At 46.6% G+C, this 11,255-nt stretch overlaps 1 protein-coding gene across 8 annotated transcripts in view; it reads right to left on the reverse strand.

Moving 5' to 3' along the window:
* LOC118377411 (arginine-glutamic acid dipeptide repeats protein-like) overlaps positions 1-11,255 on the reverse strand; it is a 384,037-nt gene that overhangs the window by 78,765 nt on the left and 294,017 nt on the right. For all 8 annotated transcript variants that reach the window (XM_052481336.1, XM_052481337.1, XM_052481333.1 and 5 more), the window contains one exon: positions 9,804-9,902. In XM_052481336.1, coding sequence (XP_052337296.1) covers positions 9,804-9,902 — 99 coding nt within the window. The remainder of the gene's footprint in view (positions 1-9,803; positions 9,903-11,255) is intronic.

Genomic DNA, 11,255 nt, shown 5'->3' on the forward strand with positions numbered 1-11,255 from the left:
GAATGAATGATGTCATAAATGGATAGAATGAATGATGTCATAAACGGATAGAATGAATGATGTCATAAATGGATAGAATGAATGATGTCATAAACGGATAGAATGAATGATGTCATAAATGGATAGAATGAATGCTTCAATCTAGTTGACATCTGTGAAGTTCTCTGTCAACTTTCGCGGAGCAAAGATGTTAGAGACTGGGGAGAAAGTACAATAAAGGAAAAAATTGAAAGATTCTGTGCAAAATATCCAAATGACATCAGTTTTACATTTTACCTTTATTTAACTAGGCAAGTCGGTTAAGAACAAATTCTTTGTAGTAGTTTGTAGTAGTGGTGGTGGTGGTAGTAGTAGTAGTGGTGGTGGTAGTGGTGGTAGTAGTGGTGGTGGTGGTAGTAGTAGTAGTTGTAGTGGTAGTAGTGGTGGAGGCAGTAATGGTGGTAGTGGCAGTAGTGGTGGTAGTGTAGTGGTGGTAGTAGTAGTAGTAGTAGTAGTGGTGGTGGTAGTGGTGGTAGTAGTAGTGGTGGTAGAGGTAGTGGTGGTGGTAGTGGTGGCAGTAGTGGTGGTGGTGGTAAGTGGTGGTGGTAGTAGCAATGGTGGTGGTGGTGGTAGTAGTAGCAATGGGTGGTAGTAGTAGTAATGGTGCTAGTAGTGGTAGTAGTGGTAGTGGTGGTAGTAGTAGTGGTAGTAGTGGTGGTAGTAGTAGTAGTGGTAGTAGTGGTGGTGGTGGTTGTAACAGTAGTGGTGGTAGTAGTAGAAGTAGTAGTGGTGGTGGTGGTAGTAGTAGAAGTAATAGTGGTGGTGGTAGTAGTAGTGGTAGAGGTAGTAATGGTGGTGGTAGTAGTAGCAATGGTGGTAGTAGTAGTAATGGTGCTAGTAGTGGTAGTAGTGGTGGTGGTAGTAGTGGTGGTAGTAGTAGTAGTGGTAGTAGTGGTGGTAGTAGTAGTGGTGGTGGTGGTTGTAACAGTAGTGGTGGTAGTAGTAGTAAGTAGTAGTGGTGGTGGTAGTAGTGGTGGTGGTGGTAGTAGTAGCAATGGTGGTAGTAGTAGCAATGGTGGTAGTAGTAGTAGTAATGGTGCTAGTAGTGGTAGTAGTGGTGGTATTAGTAGTGGTGGTAGTAGTAGTAATGGTGCTAGTAGTGGTAGTAGTGGTGGTAGTAGTAGTGGTAGTAGTGGTGGTAGTAGTGGTGGTAGTAGTAGTAGTAGTGGTGGTGGTGGTAGTAGTGGTGGTGGTGGTGGTAGTAGTAGTAGTGGTGGTAGTAGTGGTGGTGGTGGTAGTAGTAGTGGTGGTGGTGGTAGTAGTAGAAGTAGTAGTGGTGGTGGTGGTGGTGGTGGTAGTAGTTGGTGGTGGTGGTGGTGGTAGTAGTGGTGGTGGTGGTAGTAGTAGTAGTTGTAGTGGTGGTGGTAGTGGTGGTAGTAGTGGTGGTGGTGGTGGTAGTAGTAGTAGTGGTGGTGGTAGTGGTGGTAGTAGTGGTGGAGGCAGTAATGGTGGTAGTGGCAGTAGTGGTGGTGGTGGTAGTAGTAGTTGTGGTGGTAGTAGTAGTAGTAGTAGTAGTGGTGGTGGTGGTGGTGGTAGTAGTAGTGGTGGTGGTGGTAGTGGTAGTAGTAGTGGTAGTAGTAGTAATGGTGGTAGTAGTAGCAATGGTGGTAGTAGTAGTAATGGTGCTAGTAGTGGTAGTAGTGGTGGTAGTAGTAGTGGTGGTAGTAGTAGTAGTGGTGGTAGTAGTAGTGGTAGTAGTAGTTGGTGCGGTAGTGGTAATTGCGGTAGTGGTGAGGGTAGTTGTGGTGGTGGTGGGGTAGTTATGGTGGAGGTAGATGTGGTGGTAGTAGTTGTGGCGTTGGAAGTTGTGGGGGTTGTAGTGGTAGTTGTGGTAGTGGTGGCAGTGGTGGGGGTAGTTATGGTGGAGGTAGATGTGGTGGTAGTAGTAGTAGTTGTGGTGGTGGTCGTTGTTGTGGTGGTAGTGGTAGTTGCGGTAGTGGTGGGGGTAGTTGTGGTGGTGGTCGTTGTGGGGGTGGTAGTGGTAGTTGCGGTAGTGGTGGGGGTAGTTGTGGTGGTGGTGGGGGTAGTTATGGTGGAGGTAGATGTGGTAGTAGTAGTAAGTCGCTCTGGATAAGAGCGTCTGCTAAATGACTTAAATGTAAATGTAAATGTAGTTGTGGTGGTGGTCGTTGTTGTGTGGTGGTAGTGGTAGTTGCGGTAGTGGTGGGGGTAGTTGTGGTGGTGGTGGTAGTAGTTGTGGTGGTAGTGGTAATGGTGGTGGTGGCAGTTGTGTAAGTTGTGGGGTAGTGGTGGAGGGTATGGGGGCAGTGGTGGAAGTTGTGGGGGTAGTTGTTGGGATAGTGGTGGAGGGTATGGGGGCAGTGGTGGAAGTTGTGGGGGTAGTTCTCGGGTAGTGGTGGAGGTTGTGAGGGCAGTGGTGGAAGTTGTGGGGGTAGTTGTGGGGGTAGTTGTAGGGGTAGTGGTGGTTGCGGTATTGGTGGCAGTGGTGGAGGTTGTGGGGTAGTTATGGGGTAGTTGTTGGGGTAGTGGTGGAGGTTGTGAGGGCAGTGGTGGAAGTTGTGGGGTAGTTGTTGAGGTAGTTGTTGGGGTAGTGGTGGCAGTGGGGAGGTTGTGGGGGTAGTGGTGGAGGTTATTGGGGTAGTGGTGGTAGTTGTGGGGTAGTTGTTGAGTTGTTGGGGTAGTGGTGGAAGTTGTGGGGTAGTTGTGGGGGTTAGTTGTTGGGGTTGTGGGGGTAGTTGTGGGGATGGTGGAGTTGTGGGGGTAGTTGTTGGGGTTGTGGTGGAAGTTGTAGGGGATAGTTGTGGGGGTAGTTGTTGGGGTAGTGGTGGAGGTTGTAGGGTAGTTGTGGGGGTAGTGGTGGAGGTTGTGGTGGAGGTGGTGGAGGTTGTGGGGGCAGTGGTGGAGGTTGTGGGGGCAGTGGTGGAAGTTGTGGGGGCAGTGGTGGAAGTTGTGGGGGTAGTGTTGGTGGTAGTGGTAGTGTTGGTGGTTGTAGTTGCAGTAGTGTTGGGTGTAGTTGTGGTGGTGGTAGTTGTGAGGATAGTGGTGGTCGTTGAAGTGGTTGGGGTAGTTGTTGGGGTAGTGGTGGTAGTTGTTGGGGTAGTAAATATACATGGGTATATACCGGGTGGCGCAGTGGTCTAGGGCACTGCATCGCAGCGCTAGCTGTGCCAGCAGAGACTCTGGGATCCCGCCCAGGCTCTGTCGCAGCCAGCCGCGACCGGGAGGTCCATGGAGCGGCGCACTATTGGCCTGGAAACGTCCGGGTTAGGCAGGGTTTGGCCGGTAGGGATAACCTACTGGCCGGGCGCAGTGCACGCTAACCAACGTCGCATGTGTTTCCTCCGACACATTGGTGCAGCTGGCTTCCGGGTTGGATGCGCACTGTGTTAAGAAGCAGTGCGGCTTGGTTGGGTTGTGTTTCGGAGGACGCATGACTTTCGACCATCGTCTCTCCCGAGCCCGTACGGGAGTTGTAGCGATGAGACAAAATAGTAATTACTAACAATGGGATAGCACAAAATTGGAGAGGTACAGTAGTAGTAATTTCTCCTCAATTATATATTTAAAAAATGCAATTATCACATTTACATAAATATTCAGACCCTTTGTTGAAGCACGTTTGGCAGCGATTACAGTCTCGAGTCTTCTTGGGTATGACGCTATAAACTTGGCAGACCTGTATTTGTGGAGTTTCTCCCATTCTTTCTGCTCTGCAGATCCTCTCAAGCTCTCTGCTAATGTTTGTGACCATTTCAGATTAGTGTAGGGAGAATGTATAAGACTATTTCAGATTATGAGAGAGGTTTATTTTTTTTAACCTTTATTTAACTAGGCAAGTCAGTTAAGAACAAATTCTTATTTTCAATGACGGCAGGTTAACTGCCTGTTCAGGGGCAGAACGACAGATTTGCACTTTGTCAGCTCGGGGATTTGAACTTGCAACCTTCCGGTTACTAGTCCAACGCTCTAACCACTAGGCTACCCTGCCGCCTCTACACTCTAACCACTAGGCTACCCTGCCGCCTCTACACTCTAACCACTAGGCTACCCTGCCGCCTCTACACTCTAACCACTAGGCTACCCTGCCGCCTCTACACACTAACCACTAGGCTACCAGCGACCCTGCAGACGGGCTGATTCTGTCATCTCCACAGCCCCCACTGTCACTTGTATGCCCACTTCAAAAGGAAGAAGGGAGGAAGAAAAGAGAGCAGGAAGAAATAATGAGGCTGGTCCTGGAGGGTGAGTGGATAAAACGAGGGAGCAGCGACGTCAACGGGGCCGATGTCTGAGCGTGTGTCTGCGTCAAGGTCGGGCTACATTTACACCTGTCTCTCAAGGCTGTGTGTGGGGCTGTCGAAAGACCAGATGGAAATCACATCACTTCACTGGGAGTGAAGGAGGGAGGAAGGGAGGGACAGAGTGCTGGGAAGGAATGAAGGAGGGAGGAAGGGAGGGAGGAAGGGAGGAGTGAACAGGCCAGTGTCCTTGGAAGGTTAAGTACGGACCGGGTGGCTAGGTGACTGGCTGGGCTATGGACACCACGGGGAGGGCCCACAACCTTACAACAGACGACCTCCTGCCTGCCTACCTCCTTGGAAGGTTAAGTACGGACCGGGTGGCTCGGTGACTGGCTGGGCTATGGACACCACGGGGAGGGCCCACAACCTTACAACAGACGACCTCCTGCCTGCCTGCCTACCTCAGGCAGTAGGAAAACATATCTGGCTACTCTCTGCAGAGGGCGGCTATGCAATAAGAGGCCTGCGAATGGCCTGTGAGAGAACCGCGAGCTCGCCTCGGTGACGTGTGGCGAGAACTGACCCCCCCACCCCCGACACAACACACTGATCATCTCAGCATGGCCGTGTAAGGTCGCGAGCCTGCCTTTAGCTAGCATGTGTACACCGTGTTCGGGAAGTATTCAGACCCCCGGACTTGTTCCACATTTTGATACATTACAGCCTTGTTCTAAAATGGATTACATGATTATGTTTTGCTCATCAATACCCCACAATGACAAAGCGTAAACACGTTTTTAGAAATGTTAACAGAATGTTTTATTTTTTTATTTTTTTTTAAATGTAATAAAAATAGAAATACCATATTTATATAAGTATTCAGACCCTTTGCTATGAGACTCGAAATTGAGCTCAGGCGCATCCTGTTTCCATGGATCATCCTTGAGAAGTTGATTCAACTTGATTGAACTCCACCTGTCGTAAATGCAATTGATTGGACATGATTTGGAAAGGCACACAGCTGTCTATATAAGGTTCCACAGTTGACAGCTCATGTCAGAGCAAAAACCAAGACATGAGGTCGAAGGAATTGTCTGTAGAGATCCGAGACTGGATTGTGTGGAGGCACAGATCTGGGGAAGGGTACCAAAATATTTCTACAGCATTTATGGTCCCCAAGTACATAGTGACCTCCATCAATCTTAAATGGAACCACCGAGGTGCTTCCTAGAGCTGTCCGCCGGCCCAAACTGAGCAATCGGGGTGACGGGCCTTGGTCAGGGAGGTGACCAAGATGCCGATGTTCACTCTGGCAGAGCTCCACTGAGTGGATGGGAGAACCTTCCAGAAGGACAACCATCTCCGCAGCACTCCACTAATCAGGTCTTTGTGGTAGAGTGGTCAGACGGAAACCATTCCTAAGTAAAAGGCACAACAGCCCGCTTGGAGTTTGCCCAAAGGCACCTAAAGGACTCTCAGACCATGAGAAACAAGATTCTCTGGTCTAACGACCAGAATGCCAAGATTCACGTCTGGAGGATACTTGGCACTATCCCTACGGTGGCTCTTGGTGGTGGCAGCATCATGCTGTGGGGATGTTTTTCAGCGGCAAGGACTGGAAGAGTAGTCAGGATCGAGGCAAAGGTGAACGGAGCAAAGTACAGAGAGATCCTTGATGTAAACCTGCTCCAGAGCGCTCAGGAACAGACGGGGGCGCAGGTTCACCTTCCATCAGGTCTACAAGCCTAAGCACACAGACAAGACAATGCAGAAGTGGGTTTCAGGACAAGTCTCTGAATGTCGTTGAGTGGCCCAGCCAGAGCCCGGACTTGAACCTGGTCGAACATCTCCGGAGAGACCTGAAAATAGCTGTGCAGCAACGCTCACCATCCAACCTGACAGAGCTTGAGAGGATCTGCAGAGAAGAATGTGAGAAACTCCCCAAATACAGGTGTGCCAAGCTTGTAACGTCATACCCCAGAAGACATGAGGCTGTAATCGCTGCCAAAGGTGCTTCAACAAAGTACTGAGTAAAGGGTCTGAATACTTATGTAAATGTGATATTTTTTACATTTTTATCTTCATATATTATACATTTTCACTTTGTCATTATGGGGTATTGTGATGTCATTATGGGTTATTGTGATGTCATTATGGGGTATTGTGATGTCATTATGGGGTATTGTGATGTCATTATGGGGTATTGTGACGTCATTATGGGGTATTGTGATGTCATTATGGGTTATTGTGATGTCATTATGGGTTATTGCGTGTAGATTGATAACATGGGGAAAAAACAATTTAATCCATTTTAGAATAAGGCTGTAACTTAACAAAATGTGGAAAAAGTCAAGGGGTCTGAATTACTTTCCAAATACACTGTAAATCATACAGAGAATTCATAGCTGGTCTATTGCTACTAAAGAACGAGTGACTTAATCTGTTACCATTACCTGCCTGGAATGACATAAAATGTAATATACAGGAGCACGAGATAAAACTAGAAGTTGTAATAATAGTACAAGACTAGGTTTTACTGTGGAAGAACTTGACTGACCTGCACAGAGCCCTGACCTCAACCTCAGGACCTACACGTTCCAATATGTTTTACTAGTCCAGGACAGGGCATACACAAACCAATATGTTTTACCACAGTACCAGTCGAAAGTTTAGACACGCCTACTCATTAAAGGGTTTTTCTTTATTTTTACTATTTTCTACATTGTAGAATAATAGTTAAGACATCAAAACTATGAAACAACACATATGGAATTATATAGTAACCAAAAAAGTGTTAAATCAAAATAGATTTGATATTTGAGATGCTTCAATGTTGCCAATCAAAGCCTTGATGACAGCTTTGCACACTCTTGTCACTCTCAACCTGTTTCATGAGGTAGTCACCTGGAATGCATTTCAATTAACAGGCGTGCCTTGTTAAAAGTTGATTTGTGGAATTTCTTTCCTTCTCAATGCGTTTGAGCCAATCAGTTGCGTTGTGACACGGTAGGGTTGGTATATAGAAGATGGCCCTATTTGGTGAAAGACCAAGTCCATGTTATGGCAATAACCAGCTCAAATAACCAAAGAGAAACGACAGTCCATCATTAATTTAAGTGTCTTCAAGTGCAGTCGCAAAAATCATCAAGTGCTATGATGAAACTGGCACTCATGAGGGACCACCACAGGAAAGGATCCCCCAGAGTCGTCTCTGCTGTAGAGGATGAGTTCATTAGAGTTACCAGCCTCAGAAATTGTAGCCCAAATAGATGCTTCAGAGTTCAAGTAACAAACACAACTGTTCAGAGGAGACTGTGTGAATCAGGCCTTCATGTTTGAATTGTTGCAAAGAAACCACTACTATAGGCCACCAATAATAAGAAGAGACTTGCATGGGCCAAGAGAAACGAGCAATAGACATTAGACCGGTGAAAATCTGTCCTTTTTGAGATTTTTGGTTCTAAAATCTGTGTCTTTGTGAGATGCAGAGTAGGTGAAAGGATGATCTTGGTGTGGTTCCCACTGTGAAGCATGGAGGTGGTGGTGTGATGGTGTTTTGCTGGTGAGACTGTCTGTGATTTATTTAGAATTCAAGGAATACCAGCATGGCTACCACAGCATTCTGCGCTTAGTGGGACTATCATTTATTTCCCCCTCCCCCAAGCTGTGTAAGGGCTATTTGACCAAGAAGGAGAGTGACGGTGCTCCATCAGATGACCTGGCCTCCACAATCACCCGGCCTCAATTGAATTGAGATGGTTTGGGATGAGGTGGTCCGCAGAATGAAGGAAAATCAGCCAACAAGTGCTCAGCATATGTGGGAACTCCTTCAAGACTGTTGGAAAAGCATTTCTCATGAAGCTGCTTAAGAGAATTCCAAGTTGGCTACTTTGAAGAATCTAAAACATATTTTGATTTGTTTAACATTTTGTTGGTGACTACATTATTCCATATTTCTCATTTCATAGTGTTGATGTCTTCACTACTATTCTACAATGTAGAAAATAGTAAAAATAAAGAAAAACCTTTGAATGAGTAGGTGTGTCCAAACTTGTCACTGGTACTGTAGCCCAGGTCAGGAACTACACAAAACAATATGCTTTACTAGTCCAGGTCAGGAACTACCAAAGACAGACGATTTTAACACGCGACACGCTTCAGCACTCGGTGATCTTAGGCTTGTGTGAGGCTGCTCGGCCATGGAAACACATTTCATGAAGCAAATCGCAACATCGTCTACCCTCGGTTGCAACACTCACTACCGAGTTCCAAACTGCCTCTGGAAGCAACGTCAGCACAAGAACTGTCCGTCGGGAGTTACATGAAATGGGTTTCCGTGGCCGAGCAGCCGCATACAAGCCTAAGATCATCATGCTCAATGCCAAGTGTTGGCCGGAGTGGTGTAAAGCTCGCCGTCATTGGACTCTTATCTAAAGTGAGGAATCACGCTTCACCATCTGGCAAGACGACGGGACTCATCTATGTTTGGCAGATGCCAGGAGAACGCTACCTGCCCCAATGCATTGTGCCAACTGTAAAGTTTGGTGGAAGAGGAATAATGGTCAAGGACTGTTTTTCATGGTTCGGGCCCCTTAGTTCCAGTGAAGGGTACAATTAACACTAAAGCATAAAGACATTCTAGGTGATTCTGTGCTTCCAACATTGTGGCAAGAGTTTGGGGAAAGCCCTTTCCTGTCTCAGCATAACAATGCCTCCGTGCACAAAGAGAGGTCCATACAGAAATGGTTTGTCGAGATCGCCGTGGAAGAACTTGACTGGCCTGCACAGAGCCCTGACCTCAACCCCATCAAACACCTTTGGGATGAATTGAAATGGCGACTGCGAGCCAGGCCTAATCACCCCCAACATCAGTACCCAACCTCACTAATGCTCTTGTGGCTGAATGGAAGAAAGTCCCTGCAGCAATGTTCCAACATCTAGTGGAAAGTCTTCCCAGAAGAGTGGAGGCTGTTATTGCAGCAAAGGGGGGGGCAACTCCATATAAATGCCCGTGATTTTGGAATGAGACGTTGGACGAGCAGGTGTCCACATACCTTTGGCCAGTGGCGTGTATTCTAATACCAGAACTAGCCCCAGCAGCATTGAGATTGGAATCTAAATGGAGGACAATGATACAGGCTCTCAATCTTTTCCTTCTTCCTCTTACACACACACACACACACACACACACACACACACACACACACACAAACTTCTTCCAATATGTTTTTTTTCTGCAGTCGATATACAGGATGCAGCTGCTCTCAATACTAATATTTTATGTGGCCCAAACCAGCAGCGACACAGCAGAACCTTTGTCTCAACAGCTCCCTCTAAAGACAACCACAGGAACCCATTATAACAAGCCACTGGAGCGTTGGAACAATATGACTTATATAAGTGTTGTGTGGACATTGTGCTAGGCAAGCTCAATCAAGTTCAGCTTGGAAAAAATAAATTAAAAAAACATATTTAAACCCAGCTCTGATGCCAAAACGTCCTATCTGGAGGTTAAAGGTTATCAAATAATGATAATAATAATAATAATAATGAGTGTCTTACCACTTCGTCCTCTGACCAGCACTTCTCTATGAGTTTGGGAACGGGCTTCTTGACCAGGCGCTGTAGGGCCTTGCCTGCATCGTAACAGCTCTCGTGGAGCTGAGGAGGAAACAGGGCAGTTCAACATTCACAATATTAGCTTTTTTAATTTTTATCTACGGACAAAATAATGAATAAGAGAAAGGTGACTGTATAAACTACAGTTAGAGACAGATGTTACACGTTGCATTATTTATGCCATTTTCTTGATTCATTTACATTAAAGCCCACATACCTACTGCTTTCATCCACACACACACATACCTACTGCTTTCATCCACACACACACATACCTACTGCTTTCATCCACACACACACATACCTACTGCTTTCATCCACACACACACATACCTACTGCTTTCATCCACACACACACATACCTACTGCTTTCATCCACACACACACATACCTACTGCTTTCATCCACACACACACACACACATACCTACTGCTTTCATCGACACACACACACACACATACCTACTGCTTTCATCGACACACACACACACACACACACACACACATACCTACTGCTTTCATCGACACACACACACACACATACCTACTGCTTTCATCGACACACACACACACACATACCTACTGCTTTCACACCACACACACACACACACACACACACATACCTACTGCTTTCATCGACACACACACACACACACATACCTACTGCTTTCATCGACACACACACACACACACACATACCTACTGCTTTCATCGACACACACACACACACACACATACCTACTGCTTTCATCGACACACACACACACACACACATACCTACTGCTTTCATCGACACACACACACACACATACCTACTGCTTTCATCGACACACACACACACACACACCTACTGCTTTCATCGACACACACACACACACACACACACACCTACTGCTTTCATCGACACACACACACACACACACACACATACCTACTGCTTTCATCGACACACACACACACACACACACACATACCTACTGCTTTCATCGACACACACACACACACACACACACATACCTACTGCTTTCATCGACACACACACACACACACACCTACACTTTCATACCTACTGCTTTCATCGACACACACACACACACATACCTACTGCTTTCATCGACACACACACACACACACACATACCTACTGCTTTCATCGACACACACACACACACACACATACCTACTGCTTTCATCGACACACACACACACACACACACCTACTGCTTTCATCGACACACACACACACATACCTACTGCTTTCATCGACACACACACACACATACCTACTGCTTTCATCGACACACACACACACATACCTACTGCTTTCATCGACACACACACACACACACATACCTACTGCTTTCATCGACACACACACACACACATACCTACTGCTT

This window comes from Oncorhynchus keta, chromosome 27 (genome assembly GCF_023373465.1).
Source record: "Oncorhynchus keta strain PuntledgeMale-10-30-2019 chromosome 27, Oket_V2, whole genome shotgun sequence".
NCBI lineage: Eukaryota > Metazoa > Chordata > Actinopteri > Salmoniformes > Salmonidae > Oncorhynchus > Oncorhynchus keta.